Below are 17,924 nucleotides of genomic sequence, written 5' to 3'. Positions count from 1 at the left end.
AAGGGTATCATCCAGGAAGAGTGCAAACGGTCATTGCAAAGTCAGAAGAGGAAGCGAAGACCAAAATGGATGTCAGAAGAGACTCTGAAAATTGCACTGGAGCGCAGAGAAGCCAAAGCACAAGGAAGAATTCAAGATACTGAAGAGTTGAATAGAAGATTTCAAAAGGCAGCACGGGATGACAAAGCAAAATATTACAATAGAGAGCAATAGAGTTGTCAAAAAATGACCATTTGATGCTTTCCGTGAACAGACTACTATGCTAAGCATGTCACAATCACACCTAATTATTCTTTGCTAGGCATGCTTCAAAAAGCCAAGATAATTTTGAGGACTAAGGTGTACTGATCCAAGTCATGATATTAATTGACCTTACACATGCATGTGAAATTTGGACAACAAATAGAGAAGACTGAAGAATGGATGCCTTGGAACGGTGATGTTGGCAATGAGTATTGTATATTCTGTTGTTCTGTCTACTCAAATGCAAGTGGCCAAAGCCACAGCTGCTCTGAGGAAGAAAGATGAGCAATTTTCCTTCTCTGAAAACCTACTGGAATGTTATAGGTATGAACAATGAGTTGGTTCTGACTCAATGGCAAATAACAACCACCAAAAGAATTACCAAAACTATCTTGAAGGAATTGTAACCACAGTGTTCCTTGAAGTCATAAAAGGTGACACTCCACTTTATATACTTTAGCCATGCTACCAGGAAGGGTCAGTTCTGCTTGGTAAGGCTCCGGATCGAGCTGCATTGACATGGGCTACAACAGCACAGGTAAGTTCCAATTGTCTACCTTATGTTCTTCTTACCTTAATCTGTTGTTATTAGGTGCTATCATGTCAGCTAAGACTCACAGTGACCCAACGAGCTTTTGTTTTCATTGGAACCAGGCCCTATCCTGTGCTTTCCTCATAATGTCGATCATGCTAAAGCCCATTGTGGTAGTCATTGTGTCAATCCATGTCACTGAGGGTCTTCCTAAATCTAGTGCTCCAAAAGAAAACTATATCCTTGTTGTTGTTATGTGCTATCAAATCGCTTGTGATTCATAGTGACCCTATGTACAAGAGCCCTCAAGCCTGCTTCATCCTGTGCCAACCTCACTGTCTCCAAGACACCTACCCCCTTTACCCTAATCACTGATCTGATCCATCTCATCCAGGGTCTTCCTCTCTTGCACTGCCCCTCCACCCTCCCAAACATGATGCCCCTCTCCAAGAACTAGTCCCTTCTTGCAACATGTCTAAAGTATATCATATGAAGTTTCAGAATCCTTGCCTCCAAGGAGCAGCTTGGTTTCACCCTTTCTAGGATGAACCTGTTTGTTCTTCTAGGATGGTATATTCTCTTCTCCAGCACCACAGTTCAAAGGCATCAATTCTCTTTCTATCATCCCTAGTCACTGTACAGCTCCCTGATGTATAGTACACAATTGACTATGGCCTAGATCAGGTGCACCTTAGTCTCCAGCATGAAGTCATTGCTCTTCAGTACTCTGGAGAGGTCCCTGACAGCTGACTTTTCTAATGTGATTCTTTTGATTTCCTTGATGCTGGTACCAAGAGTGTTGATTGTGGAAACAAGCAAACTAATACTGTTAACAATCTCAATCTCTTCACCATCCATAATGATGCTGCCAATTGACCCAGTGGTGAGAATCTTTGTTTTCTTGATGTTAAGCTTCAATCCATATTGAAAACTGAAATCCTTAGCTGTCAGCAGCAAGAGCTTCAGGTCCTCCTCAGTTTCAGCAAGCAGGGTTGTGTCATCTGCATAACTCTGGTTGTTCATGAATCTTCCTCCAATCCTGATGCCACATTCCTCCTTGTACAGCCCAGGATCCCAGATGATCTGTTCTGCATCTTAATTGAAAAGGTATGGAGACAGAATATATCCCTGGCATATATCCTTCCCAATTTTGAACTATGCAGTGTCTCCTTGCTCTGTTCTGATGACTGATTCTTGGTTCAATTATAGGTTTTTCATAAGCAAGATCAAGTGTTCTGAGATTCCCATTCTTTTCAGAGTCAGCTGCAGTTTGTTGTGATCTACAAAGTCAAAAGCCTTTGCATAATCAATGAGAAAATGAAATCCCAGCACTTGAGACATGGCCATCATATCAAGGGCTGGTTAAGGGGGGGGGGTGAGATGTTGAATGGTGTAGGTGGAACTATATCTTTAGGTTTCCTAAATTTTTCTCATAGCTCCAAAAAGTTTCTGAGAGCAAAACCTTTATAGAAATTAATTATGCTACAGTAGCTACCAAGCCAAAGAGGTAACCTGTGGTTGCTGTGATGCTGAAGACTGTGACAGTGATGTGCCAATCATGGTAATGGGCACCCATGGTGGACAGTGTTGGCTGGACCTTCCCGACTAAATCAAGCCTGGAAGCAGGAGTGGCATCCACTTCCGAAATGACTTGCCTCCGGAAATGCTATGTACGAACAGTGCTCAGGCTGTTCATTCACAGGGTCGCTATGAGTCGTCTACGGCTTGACACACCAAACAACAACAACAACAGTAGTTAAAAGGGAGATCTGATGGAGTGTAGCGAGTTGTGTTGCTAATTCAAAGAGGGCATCTCTCTGGTGGTTTGAAGCCACCTGAGGCGCTGTCGGAGGAACATGGGCACTCTCCTTCCTTGAGATGTGCAGCCTTCAAAAACCTGCTGGAGGGTCAGCTAGGAGTTAATTCAGACTTGACAACAAATAGTAAGCATAGTTACTACAGCATTTCAACTCTTACCCTACCTCAGTGGTTTAAAAAGAAATCAAAGACTTTAAGCATTTGAGAAAAAACAAACACAGAAGCCAAAGATAATGGCATGAACAAAGACGTATCAGTAATTCATGAGTAATTTAAAAATAACTTTTTTATGATCACAGACATTTTTGCATAGAGTATAGGCTATTAAGGCCAATTTCAAACTGTAGATATTGGGACCTGTTGTACACATTAGCTCTTTGGCTCTTCAAAACCTTCCAACACTCCATTAGGACCATAGAAGAAGAAAAGCAAACTACCCAAACTCAGGTTTTCTATTTGTTTTGTACTCTATAGTTCTTTGTGGATTTGTAGGTGCCAGGAAAAATGTACATTATTGCCTGCTCTGAAATATATCAACACTTGCCAAAATATTTTATGTACTTAATTTCTTAGAGAAAAGTCTGGTCCAGTGTGGGCAGAATGGTGCTAGAGCACTATCTCTTCAAGGCCCCTTTCACTCATGCAAGCTTCCAATATAAACGTAACATTAGCTTAACAGTCCCTACAGGAAATCAGGTAAAGAGTCTGAAGAAGATAAAGTCATAGCTTTATCCATGTGTCTTTTACATTTTGTTTCCATGCCAAACGAAATTTCTGCACATAAGAGCATGGGCTCTGGTGCCGAGGATCAAATTCTGCTCAGCTACTTACTCATTTTAGACAGGGTGCTTTTCCCCTGCGCAGCTCAGCTTTCATATCCACAAAATACAGGGGAAACCACAGTACTTGATAATAGGCATTGATAATAATGAACTTACAGCTCACTGCTGGGAAATCAATTTGGACTCAGAGTGACCCTCCAAAGGGCTTCTGAGGCTGTATAATAGGAACGGGATGAAACTGCTCGTCTCTCTTCTTTGGGGACGCTGGTGAATTCAAACCCCAGGAAGCTTGCAGCCGTTGGGTTAGTGGTGCAACTCCCCTGTGGACTATGTCATGAGAATTCCCCAAACTAACAACCCAAAGCTCGAACTTATAACAGTAATAACTCATTGTTGTCAAGTCAGAAGCCACTCAACTGAACCTTCCGGAGGTTTTTAAGAGGCAATAAATTGAAGCAGAAGTGACATCCACTTCCTAAACAACATGCCTCTGGAACTTTATGAACTTTGAGAAACTACAGTTACAGAAAGTCTTCAGGTCTTTTGCTCCTAGGGGTTGCTGTGAGTCATTTTCAACTCGATGGCAATCAACAACAACAACAAATCATACAAGGGGAGACTGCTCATTATTCTCCTGCAGAACAGCTGCTGGATTTGAACTGCGTGCCTTCAGGTAGGCAGCATAACCCCTTATCACTAGGCTACCAGTGCTCCAATGCCTAGTATATGGATGCTTATTCTTTTTCTGTTGTACTTTTGGTTATTTTGAGTGGGAGCCTACTTGCTAACACCTAATAACATCATCATCATTATTAATATAATGATATTATTGATAACACTTAATAACATGATTAGTAAGATTATTATTGATAACACCTAACAACATCATGATTATACTGATAAAACCTAACATCATGATTACTATCATTATTATTGATAACACTTAACAGCATCATGATTATTATCAACAACATTAAGATAAAGGAAAAGAAAAAAAGATTTAAAAAAAGATAAAGGAAAAGAAAGGAAAATGCTTGCTTTCTTTTTTGCAAGCACCACAGACCTCAAATACAAATGTTACAAACAAAAGAAGACAGACCAAACTAATTCATAATATCAAGACAGAAATGTCTTTAGAAGAACTAGTGACAAGCAGAATCTGGAACATAATAACACAGATGACCAAGTATCGTTTATTCCTGAAAGCAACATAAAGAAGGAAAGAAAAGGTTCTTTCCATGGATGGTAAAAAGGTATTAAACAACACCAACATGAATTTATTCAATGAAACCCTTAATATGATAAAATATATCTTTAAAATATTTTCTTCAATATAGAATCCGTCTTATTACATGTGTAAGGACCCTGGCGATGTAGCACCTAATGTATTAGGCTCTTAATCCTCCATAAGGTTTCCAAGGCAATGAACCTTTAGAAGAGTAAACTTCCCACCTTTCTCCTATGAAGCTACTGACGGATTCCAACCTGTTCATTTAAAGGCCTAATAATGTTAGCACTGTATCACCAAGGATCCTTACACATCCTAACTCTTCCTATATCCACACCCAACAGCCTGAAGAAGAGAGGGCAGCAAGGTGACTAAACAGAGATGGGAAGGATGGGGCAGCCGAAGCAAGTCCCGGAAGGGCTGAGGGAAAGGGCAATTGAGAGGTAAACCATAGGATACAGTGGGAGGCCCAAGGGCCACGAAATGAGGCGCTAAGCTTTCTGCACATGTTCTATTGGTTCATCAAAATTGACTTGCAAAATACAAATTCAAAACTAAAACTATCAAGAATTTCAAGGTGGTTACCCTAGGTACTGAATCCTCTTACGCTGGCCCTGTGTAACAGGCAGGTCACAGGGAACCAGGCTTCCAATCCCCAGTCCTGCACACTGATGTGATTCACCAGTGGTCCTTCCTGTGGCTCTGACTCAGCTCCTGGAGCATCTCATTCAGTCACTGTCCCAGACCAACTCCACTTCTCTCTAAAGTGCTCACAAATTCTCCAATTGAAAAAAAAATAATATGTACTAGACTATTTCTTTTATCCACTTGCCCCAGCTGCCTTTACACATCCTTTGATAGCTTCACAGAGCTGTTAGCCATTAAAGGGGTTGACTTTACGGCCTGTGGCTTTTTTCTTGTCTGTGTACCCCACAGAGAATTTCAGTGCAGGGTGTTGTCTGCTGACTGGTTTAAGGTTTGGCAAGGGTTTGCTTTTGATGTGGTAGCCGATGCACACATATATTCATTCCCAGAGAATGCAGCGCTGTTAACCTTATCTCTACAGAAGTGCTACTGAAAAAATCTCAAGTCTGCTTACATTTTTTAAACTAGTAAAGCTATTTCATATTAGCTAGCAGATGGCAGTCCAAAGCAGCTGACAGATTTGAATGGAGTGCCCTCAAATTGGTAGGTAGCACAACTCCTTAACACTAGGCCACTAGAACTCCCTCAAAACCTTCAAAACAGACAGTTTTTCTTCCCCCCCCTCCCCCCCCCGCCCCCCACAATGCCCTACTCAGCATGAAATAAGTGGTGATGTAGTGGTTAAAAGCTCTCAGCTGCTAACAAATAGAGTAATTCCACCAGCAAGTCAGCTAGAGAAAATTGGGCAGTTTTCCTCTTGGGCAATTAACTGCCTCTGAAAACCTGCTGGATGGTCAGCTATGGGTCGGTTCCAACTCAAAGGTGCACAAAAGCAATTACAGACATTGTACAGAGAGCTTTGGTGACATAATTCATACAGAGTTACGCTATTAAACCAAAGGCTGTGTGTGCCTCTATGATATTTCAAATCCACCGTAGGAGAAAGATCTCCCTTACAATTTACAACCTACTGGAGAGTCAGCTGTGAGTCTCTTCTGACAGGACAGCAGTGAGTGGGAAATATTATGCATCAGCCTGGTAAAGGGAATTCACCAGGTGTCAATATTCTTGAATTTTGCTCCTTCTTACTACCTCTGTGTCCACTGGCAGAAAAATAGGCTCAGAAAGTAATGCATAATTGCTTGCATTGTGAAAGAACTGATCAAAATGTTGAGAATTCAATTCTTACATACATTAAGTATATAAATGTCTAAGTAAATTGGGACACTTTTCAGAATAATGTGGCACTATTAATAATAAGTATATGGCGCTGTGGTGGCCCAGTGAGTGACGAGTTGTGCTGCCAACTCAAAGGCAACTAGTTCAAATCTACCAGCTGCTCCTCAGGAGAAAGATGAACAATGTCCTGCCACGTAATTTATAGCCTCTGAAAATCCCATGGAGGTCAGCTGAGTTCGCTCTAACTCAACAACAACGACACAAAATTTATTATTAAGTGTAAGACTCGATGGCACTTAACAACACAGAGAGAGACCAGTTGGCCTAGTGGATTGAAAGTGATGCTACCAAGCCAAAGCGTGGTGACTTTAATCTGTGGCCCTCAGGACTTTTTTTTCATTGTTTTTGGTCAAACATTATTCTAGGTCTTATAGCCCTGGTGTGTCCACTTTCTGTACAGAGGCAACTCATGGTTGCTGTGAAGCTGAACACAGTGACACTGATCTGTCAAATGTGATAATTGTTACCCATGGTGGGCAGTGTTTGGTGGAGCTTCCTGATTAAAACAAGCTTGGAAGCAGGAGTGGCATCCACTTCTGTAAATAGCTTGCCTCTGGAAACCCTATGAACCTGGAGAAAGGATGAAAATCACTCAAGTGCCGAGGACTTCTGTTCATAGGGTCGCTATGAGTTGCCTACTATTCAACAGCACTTAACAACAACAAGACATCTTAAGACATGACCTTGAAGAACAGCTATGGGTCAGTTCCAACTCCACGGCACAACAACAAAAAGACACAGCCCTACCTAAATTAAGCATTTAGCTGTTAGGTGAACAATTTGTGGTTCCAACAAACAAAATGCTCTGTGAGAGAAAGATGAGCATTCCAATAGTTTTGTAAATTGTTACCTAACTTGAGAGGGACTGGAGAGCATTATGCTGAGTGAACTCAGACCCACAAGGACAAATACCATATAAAACCATTATTGTAGAATGAGTATGAGGATCCAAGACAGGGTTGGGGAAAGGTGGTAACAGAGGGGTGAGGGTGGAGGATAGGGTTGTGCAATTCGATGAGTGGGTGGAGTGAAGGAAATGGAAAGGAACTTTTGTGAAAAACAATGTATTCAAACTTTGTAAACAAATCAGAAAAAAAATATTTTAAAAGAGCATACAAAATGTGGGGGGGAAAGATTTATAGCTTTGGAACTTCTACTTGTAGTTATGTGCCTTCTAGTCGCTTACGACTCATAGCAACTCTGTGTACAACAGCCCTAAACTCTGCTCTGTCCTGTGCCAATTGCACTGCCTCTGACACTCCCATGCTGATTACCTCAGACACTGAATTGATCCACCTCGTAGAGGGTCTTCCCCTCTTGTGCGGTCCCACCACACTCCCAAGCATGATGTCCCTCTCCAAGGACCTCTCCTTCCTTACAACATGTCCAAAGTATGTCAGACGAAGCCCCAGAACCCTTAACTCCAAGGAGCAGCCTGATTTAACCCTCTCCAGGATGAATTTGCTTGTTTTCTTGGCCGTCCATGGTACATTCAGTACTCTTCTCCAGCACCACAGCTCAAAGGCATCAATTTTCCTTCTCTCCTTCCTAGTCATTGTCCAACTCTCTGATGCATAACAAGTGATTGCAAAGACCATAGCCTGTATCAGACGCACCTTAATCCCCAGAGTGACACCATTGCTCTTCAGTACCCTAGAGAGGTCCCTAACAGCAGACTTTCCCATCGCAATATGCTTTTATTTCCTGGCTACTGGTGGCAAGAGTGTTGACCATGGAGCCAAGAAGACTAAAGTTGTTAACAATCTCAATCTCTTCACCATCCATCCTGATGCTGCCAATTGGTCCAGTGGTGAGAATCTTTGTCTTCTTGACATTGAGCCTCAATCCATACTGAAGGCTGCAGTCCTTAACCCTCTGCAGCAAACATTTCAGGTCCTCCTCAGTTTCAGCAAGCAGGGTTGTGTCATCTGCATAACGCAGATTGTTGATAGATCTTCCACCAGTCCTGACGCCACACTTCTCCTCATAGAGCCCAGCCTCCCGGATAATCTATTCTGCATAGAGGTTAAAAAGGTATAGAGATAGGACACATCCTTGGGGTACACCTTTCCCAATTTTGAACCATGCAGTGTTTCCCTGCTCTGTTCTGACAACTTCTACTGGGCAGCTTTAATCAATCCTATTGGGTCACTATAAGTTGGAATCCACTCAATGGTAACTGATTGGGTTTTGTATTAGTAAGTATGCTGCAGTAAGTCTAACATGGAGAAGGTGAAACCAAGTTTCTCCTTGGAGGCTAGGATTTTGAAACTTCCTGTTATATACTTTGGGTACCTGGCCAGGAAGGACCAGTCATTGGAGAAGGACATCATGCTTGGAAAGGTGGAGGGACAGCGCAAGAGAGGAAGACCCCTGATGAAATAGATTGATACTGTAACTGTGGTAATGGAGGTTGTTGTGTCAGAGTCAGGGAGACTGGCTCAGGACAGGGCAGGCTTCAGAGCTGTGGTACATATGGTTGCTATGAGTCACAGGCAACTCAACAGCACATGACAGCAGCAACATGATTAACTTCAACAACATTTATTGTAGCAAACTGTGATTGGGGGTCCTATGTGGTGCAAACAGTTAACATTTTTGGTTGGTAATGGCAATGTTGCTGAAGTTGAAATTGACCCTGCATAGCTGACCCTACAACTAGTTTCTAGAGATAGTCTATCTAAAGGAAGGATATTGCCCATCTTTCTCCTAAAGAGCACTGGATGGATTTGAACAGCTTACTTTTGCACTTGAAGCAGTCTATCTCAAGTTTGAAAGATTTACAGCCTTGGAAACTGCAAGATTAGTAGTTAATCTTTATCCAGAGGTGCTTCAGGAAAAACTGTGGCAATCTACTTCCCCCCCAAATTCAGTCCTTGAAAACTCTCTGGAGCCCAGCTCCACTCTGAGACACATGAGTTGTTCATGTGTCAGAATCAACTTGATGATAACTGTTTTTAAATCAGGACTGTGTAAGATAAGACAGGCCATTTCATTGCTAGTATGTCTTTCTCCAGGGACTACCTACTTTCACAAACTACAGGCCCAAAGTACGTGAGAGAAAGTTCCACTGTACTTGATACTAAGGAACTCCTTAGTTAGACTTCCTCAAGTCAGACATTTTTATTATTTTCCAGTCTATAGGACTTTCTTCCAATACCACAACTCAAAGGCATTGATTCATCTGTCATTCTTATTTATTGTCCAACTTTCAGATGATTATTTTGATGTTCATTCCTAAAACTAAAGAAAATTCTAGAGTATGAATATTTTATGAACATATGTATGTATGTATATATGCTAACTCAAGAAAATTTTGAGCTTTTCTTTTCTCAAGAGCTTTCTTTCCAAACAAGTTCTCTTCTCAACCATAAATCTCACACTGCCTCTAGGTTGTATGTACACTGTGCTAATGATAAACATTTCTACAAGTCATTTTGAGGAGCTACTTTTTAGATATCATTTAGAACAAATTTTTAGAAGTTAGATTATGGTCATGGTGTGTTGTGTAATTCATGTGGAAAAAAAAATAAATGTTGTACTTTATTTTGAAATAGTAGGCATTGATCATATTGAATGTCCAAGAAAACATATTTGGAGACAGTTTATCTATTGAGTGGAATTAGGCAGGCCTTGAAAACATTAGGGTTGAATCCAATAACAATGATAAAACTTCCAAAAACTGACAGATCACCAAATAAGGTCTTTTCATAAACTCATAAGTGATGGCAAAACATTTACTAAGTCATAGATATTCACTAGGTCAATTTCTCAAAAATTTCTTTTTCAAAGCTTATTCAAATTCTGCTAAATTTTCACACTCCAGAATAAAATCAAATGATTCTGAGATTCCTGAATATTCTTACTAAAAATTTGGATTTATTTTGAAGGCATAAAGCCAAATATTTCCAATTGCTAAATTTATTTACAAAGAAAGAACTAAAAATTAAAAGACATTTTCAAAATAGTTTTTAACAAAAGACAAAAATCTGTCTTGAATGTGATCCATGGCTGTTTCAGACTTCTTCAGTATTTATTTTCCTCCATCCCATCACCTTATTGTTCACAGATAGCATATCCATGTGTGGTGTTAGCATAAATTTTGCGTTTGGGTTTTTTTTTTAGTCCCCTTTGGTCTCCAACTACCTTAACTGCAGACACACAGTCTTGCAAATCATCAATAATTGTACAATTACGATAAGAAAGGGCATGCTTTCCACACTGAGTGGCAAGACTTGAGGGAGACTGGAGCAAGACCCTGGTGGCAAGTCCCTGGTGATGGTGGAAGAGACTGTGGCATTGTTGTGGTGAAACTGTGGCAAACTGTAGCCAGAGGAGCCCTGAGAAAGGTCCCAGTTAAAAGTTTTGTTATGCTTGCTGGATAATTCAAGAGAAGCTGACTTATAACTGCTCTGAGGCAAACCTTGCTGGATGATTTAGGAAACCAGAAGCTTCTTGAATTTATTTTGCTGAATTCAAACTGGAGCCTAGACCAACTGAAGAATTGTGCTGGACTAAACTTGGACATATATTGTGAGATATTCTTTGCCTCGCCTACTTTCCAATATACTTCCTTAATAAGCCCCATTCTCAGTGCCAAATCTCTAAGTCTGTGAGTCAACGATGAATTTTGCTTATGTTGTGGCTCTAGAAGCACAATTGTGCTGGGCTATGGATTCTTATCTGCTATCTGCTCTGGAGTGGTGAGGGCTATGTTAGTCTCACTCCCTCTGACCCTTTCAGAGAGACAGTCACAGCTCTGTGCTCCTATGCCCTATTTTCTGCTCTCTAGACACCATGAAAATAACATGCATGCACATGCACATACACACACACACTGGTCAGAAATGACAAAATTATAAAAGTACACCCACAAAACCGCCATGGATTATATTTATGCTGACCCTTCCCATGCAGTTAAGTCTTTCGATTTCTTGACTGCTCCTTCTGTGGACATTGATCATTGCTCCCAGAAGAATAAAGACATTACCAACTGTATGTTTTAAACTCCATTTCTAGCCTCTTGGGGGAACTCTGATGGTTTAATCAGTTGGTAATTACGTTGCTAACCCAAAGATGATGCTTCTCTGGCAGCTCAAATCCACCGTTGGCTCCACAGGAGAAAGGTGGGCAATGTCTTCTCATGTAATTTACAGATTCTGAGAGCCTACTATAGTGTCAGCTATGAGTTGGTTCTATCTCAATGGAAATGAAAGAGTGACTCAAATGTTAGGACTATCCTTTTTGTTAGCTGCCCTCAAGTTGAGCACAACTCATTATGAACCTATGAACAATAGATGTGAACCCTACCCTATCCTGTGCCATCCTCATCATCACTGACATACTTGCACCCATTGCCACTGTCACTGTACTAATCCATCTTGTTAAAGATCTTCTTTTCTTTTGCTGACCCTCCACCTTTCTAAGTATGATGTCCCTTTAGAAGGAATAGCCTTTCCAAGTAACATGTCCAAAGTATGTGAGACAAAGCTTCATCATCCTTGCCTCTAAGGAACATTCTGCCTATACTTTCTATAAGACTTATCTGTTCTTTTAGTTACCTGCAAGATATTCAGTACTCTTCTGCACACTCAAAGGAATTAATTGTCTAGCTCTCAGATGCACAGCAAGCAATTGGCCTGACCATGGCAGGAATGAGGGACACTTTACTCTTCAAAATGATATCATTACTCCACAGTAATTTGAAGAGGTCCCTGAGAGTGGTCTTTCTCCAATACAATTCATCTCCTCCTATTCTCCTTACTGCCAGTACCAAGGCATTCAAGTAATTTGACAACATTGACAATTCCAATCTTTTCTCAATTTACCATGATGTTGCCTATTGGTTTAGTGGTAAGAATTTTTGTTTTCTTGATGTTGAGATGTAATACATATTAAAGTTTGTAGTCTTTTCTCTTCTTCAGCAAGCACTTCAAGTCCTCCTCACTTTCAGCAAGCAAGGTTGTGTCATCTGCATAATGCAAGTTGTTGATGAATCTTCCTCTGATCCTGATGCCATGCTCTTCTTAAACTTCTTCAAAGATTTGTTCAGAATACAGATAGTATAGGAATGGAGAAGAGATATAATCCTCAGGCAGATTATACAACCTCCAGAACTGAATGCCAATCTACTCACACCTTGTTTTATTTAGCCTAGTAAGACTCATGTTGGATTTCTCACCTACAGAACTGCAAGATATCTGTGATGTTCTAAGCTACCAAGTGTGTGGGTGTGATGACTTGATACAGAAGCAATAAAAACTTAGCTGCTTATAATCATTAGCAAAGACTAATGCAAAAATAGTGTTCAGGTCTTTCATTCATAGGGTTGCTATGAGTCATCTATGACTTGATGGCACCTAACAACAACAACAACAACAACAACAACAACAACAAGATCTCTGTTGGTCTAGTAGATAGAAAATTATGCTACCAAGCCAAAGGTGGGTAGTTTTAATCCGTGGCCCTCAGGCCTGATTTTAATTGGTTTTGGTCAAACATTCTTCTAAGTGGTATAGCACTGGTCGGTACATTTGCTGTACAGAGGTAACTCGTGGTTGCTGTGATGCTAAACACTGTGACACTGATGTGTCAAATGTGATAATGGTTACCTATGGTGGACAGTGTTTGGTGGAGCTCCCCAATTAAAATGAGTTTGGAAGCAGAAGTGGCATCCACTTCCAAAATAACCTCCAGAAACACTATGAATGTGGAGAAATGATGAAAGTTATACAAGTGTTAGGTCTTCCATTCATAGGATTGCTATGATTCAAGTCACAACAATAACAACAATGCAAAGATAAGAAGCTCTGGTGGCATGGTCTGTGGGAAGTTAGTTCAAATCCATCAATAACTTGAAGGGAGAAAGAAGGACAGTCTCCTCTAGTGTTATTTACAGCCTCAAGAACCCAATGGAGGAGTAGTTATGAGTATGTTCCAATTCATGGAAATTAGAGTTTTTGGGTTAGTGTAAATATAATCATTTGAAATATTCTAAATAATTAACATAAGCAAGTTGAACACTGACACTCTGGTGCAAAGAAAGAAGACAAAAGATACATATAAGAGGAATTTTCTTCTTTTTTTAACACTAGAATACCAGAAGAGAAAGTGATGAAAGTAACAAAAGAATGGAAAAAATTTTTTAAAAATGCTGTTTGGAATGGTCTTCTAGGAGAAGTTTTGGAATCTTTGTCCCTAGAGATCTTTAAGGCACAGAGTAATATATCAATTTTATCTACCCCAGATGTATTAGATATTTCCTTGCCTGATGACAAGGGCCTAGATTAAACAAGCTATCCTGGCCACACAATGTTAAATCTTCTACATAAACTTGCATCTATGTAATTCAGTGTCACAAATGTTTGTTCCCTATCTACTTAGTGTAAGTCATCCTTTTATGAATAACGAAAGAATAAAATACAAATATTGACTCCAAGACATTCACAGTATAATATTATTTTTGTTGTGTATCTTAGAGTCAGAACAGACCCATAGCTGACCCTCCAGCAGGTTTTCAGAGGCAGTTAATCGCATGGGAGGTGATTGCCCATTCTTCTCTCATGGAGAAAAATATTAACCATGTTAAACAAATAACCATCGTTAAGCTCCATAGGGAAAAAAAAATTCTACAAGATGAATAAAAAATAAATTAGAACTCAATCATAGTAAGTTATGAATTTGATTTTTCAAAAGAAAAAAATATTATTTTTAATACTTCAGTCTTAAGCTCTAGTAGTGTAGTGTGTAAGCGTTGTACTGTTTACCAAAAGGCAGCTCCATAGGAGAAATATGGGCAATCTCCTTTTGTGTCATTGTTTACCTCAGAAACCCAATGATGAGTCAACTAAGAGTCAGTTCTCAGTGCTTGATAATTACATGTTTATGGTTGTGCACCACTGAATATAACCCTTGAGAGGGTTTTCAGAGTTGGTAAATCATCTGAGAGGAGATTTCCCATCCTTCTCCTATGGAGCAGCTGGTGGACATGAACTTCATACCCTTGAGATTACAGCTCAAGCTTCTTACCACTAGCCAACAGAGTGCAGTGGTTCTGTTTCTGTTTCTGTGGAGTGCTCATAGAGTGAAGATAGGGAGGAACACTTTGAAATTCCATGCTCCTTGTTGTTTATTTAATAAAGGTTAATTACATTTGTTTGTCAAAAGTACTTAATTCTCTGTATCTTGGTTAATATAAGTAATAAAATTACTTTAACATAATTTTATTATGTTTAAAATAGTTTAGACATTTAATTAACATGGTTATTACTCTTTTGCCCAATTTTAAAGTACAAGAGACATATCTCTCTGTTAAGGAAGGAGGAGCTACAGGACAGCATAGACTCATCTCCACCATTCCTTGGATACATGTACTCATAATACATACAAAGTAGTTCAAATTACAGGATTGTCCAAATTTCTGAAGTTCAGTGAAACATGATTCAGTAACAATCCTATATATTTAGACTACTCAGAAAGTCGCAGTGACTGCAGCAATGGGTTTAGCATAGTAGAGATTGTGAGCATGTGGCAGGGGCAGGCAGGGTTTTGTTCTGTTGTTCATGGTCTTGCTATGAGTGGGAGACCATGCAGGGGCATCCAACAAGAAGAAAACATTCAAACACAAGTTCTCTTTTTTTTTTAAGAAAAAAAAAGTTATTTTTTTAAAAAATGCTATATTCTAGAGGACTTTTTGATAAAAGACTGAGTATGTCACTTATATATTCCAATAATATGATAATAAAATAAAACCTTTTAAGTGAAGCAGAAAATTTTGTAACAGAAACACCTTGAGATTTTGTCTGAAATATACTAAGTTTGAAAGAAATACTGTAATTTTTTAAAAAATTACTATCTGATGAAGAGATACTCAGAAAGCTTTACTTGTTACCTGCTATAAAAGAAAGTAAAGACATATCAGGAAAGCTGTACAATCAAGTGTTCTGGAATTCACATTCTCCTCGAGGTTAGTCACAATTTGCTGTGACTCACAAAGTCAAATGTCTTTGCATAGTCAATAAAATGCAAATAGACATTTCTTTGGTACTCTTCGCTTTCTGCCAAGATCCATCTAACATTGATGATAATACCTCTAGTGCCATGACCTCTTCTAAGCCCAGTTTGTATTCCTGGGAGTTCTCTGTCAGTGTACTATTCCAGTGGTTTCTGGATAATTTTCAGTAGGATTTTGCTTGTGTGTGATATTAATAATATTTCCTCAGACCAGGGCAAGGGAAAAAAATCAGGAAAGGAAAGCATCAGGGATGTATCTTCTCTCCATAACTTTTTAATCTATATGCAGAACAGATTATTTGAGAAGATGGGCTTTATGAAGAAGAATGTGGCACCCGGATGAGAGGAAGACTCATCAACAATCTATATTATGCAGATGACTCAACCTTGCTTGCTGAAACTGGGGAGGACCTGAAACACTTGTTGAAGAAAGTCAAGGATTGTAGTTTTCAATATGGGTTGAAGCTCAACATCAAGGAGACAAAGATTCTCACCACTGGACCAATTGGCAGCACCATGTTAACAATTATAGCTTGCTCAGCTCCACAAGCAACACTCTTAGCACCAGTAGTCAGGAAATCAAAAGATGAATTGCACTGAGAAAATCTGCTGTCAGAGACATCTCCAGCATACTGAGAAGCAACAATGTTAGTCTAGAGACTAAGGTGTGCCTGATCTAGGCCATGGTCTTCACAATTACTTGCTGTGCATCAGAGAGCTGAACAATGACTAAGGATGGTAGAAGTATTGATGCCTTTGAATTGTGGTTCTGGAGAAGTATCTTGAGCATACTATGGAGTACATACCAAGAAAACAAACATATCAGTCTTGGAGAAGGTGAAACCAAATTTCTCCTTAGAGGCTAGAATTTTGAAGCTCCGTTTCATATACTTTGGGCACATGGTCAGTAGAGACCAATCTTTGGTGAAGGGCGTCATGCTTGGAAGGGTGCAGGGACAGCGCAGGAAAGGAAAACCCTGGAGGAGATGGACTGATACTGTGGCAGTGGGGTAGGTGTGTTGGAGTCAGTGAGATCGGCTCAGGACAAGGCAGGCTTGAGAGCTGCTGTACAGAGCGCTGCTTTGAGTCACAGTTAACTCAATGGCACATAATAACAGCTACAACATAAGGGAGGAAAATTATTCCAGATAAACAAGCTGTAGATAAGACATATGTAAGTCCAAGAATTATAATTATTTTTCTCCTTCTGCATTTTTATATTATGTAGTCAGGGATTGTTTAGTATGTAACAAAAAAGATCATTATTTCTGCATGCACTAAATATTTTCTTAATGTAGAAAATTGTGTTACATTTCCAACAATCATGGAGAACAATTTATGAATTCTGGCATTCAATTCTGCAAAAGATACAGAAGAAATTATGCATGCTTTCAAGATTTACGCATCATGTTGTACCTCCCTCCATTCCCCAACCTGAAACACAAACATCTTACCAACTACAGCCTCGGTGTACTTTCCTTCTGCTGGGAGAGGGAAGTACTGGTTTGGGGATAAATTGCTTCCATATCCGAGAAGAAAGCCTTCAAGCTTTATATTTGGATTTGGACGCAGGAACTTCAAGAAGATGGAGTCACTGGTAGTGTTGATGTGTACTTTCAGGCTTGGCCTTTTCCCTAAAGATGGGGAAGTAAAAAGAGGTGGCTGTTATCTTACCACTTTAGCTTCCCAGGAAAAATTCAGAGCAAATGATAGTTGCTGGAGGCATTGTTTTTGGTAAGTCTTCTATATACAGAGTTCCCTGAAATATAATATTTCAATGGCCAAAATATAGCTAATTTTAAGATTGAAGGAAACTGACACAGTAACTTATAAAGAAGAAAACATAATAAAATCTTTGGATCAATATTAGGTAGCTGGATTGAACAGCAAATTTTTAAATCTATACATGATCTTCAGAAGATGAATCTTTTTATATGGAGTTCTGGTGGTACAGTGGCTAAAAGTTCAAAAGGTTGGCAGTTCAAAATCACTAGCTACTCCAAAGGGAGAAAAAACTGGCAGTTTTTTTTTCCATTTTAGCCTTTGAATTTACCTATAGAAACCCTATGGGATAGTTCTTCTCTGTTTTTAGGGTCATTATGAGTGGAAAATGACTCAATGACAACAGATTTAGCTTGTTTTCTTATTATTTTGTTTTTATATTATTCACAATTTCTAGATATCTGCTAGCAACTCTGAGGGAGAAAGATGGAGACAATCTCTTCCCAAGTAATTAACAGATTTGTAAACCAAATGGAAGGCAACCATGAGATATCATCTCACCCCAGTAAGACTAGCAAAATTTAACAGAACAGCAAGCAACAAATGCTGGTGAGGTTGTGGAGAGACTGGAACCCTTATTCACTGTTGGTGGGAGTGTAAAATGGTGCAACCACTGTGGAAAGCGATGTGGTGCTATCTCAAA

General features: G+C 39.7%; 1 protein-coding gene across 1 annotated transcript in view; it reads right to left on the bottom strand.

Annotated features, from left to right (window-relative positions):
• Window positions 1–17,924, bottom strand: part of ABI3BP (ABI family, member 3 (NESH) binding protein) — a 350,074-nt gene that overhangs the window by 236,384 nt on the left and 95,766 nt on the right. Inside the window, 1 exon segment of the mRNA XM_006890039.1 lies at window positions 16,954–17,133. Coding sequence (XP_006890101.1) covers window positions 16,954–17,133 — 180 coding nt within the window.

The sequence above is a fragment of the Elephantulus edwardii genome, unplaced genomic scaffold (assembly GCF_000299155.1).
Source record: "Elephantulus edwardii isolate Elephantulus edwardi_28Jun2011 unplaced genomic scaffold, EleEdw1.0 scaffold00085, whole genome shotgun sequence".
NCBI classification, from domain to species: domain Eukaryota; kingdom Metazoa; phylum Chordata; class Mammalia; order Macroscelidea; family Macroscelididae; genus Elephantulus; species Elephantulus edwardii.
This window is presented reverse-complemented; position numbering and strand designations above follow the sequence as displayed.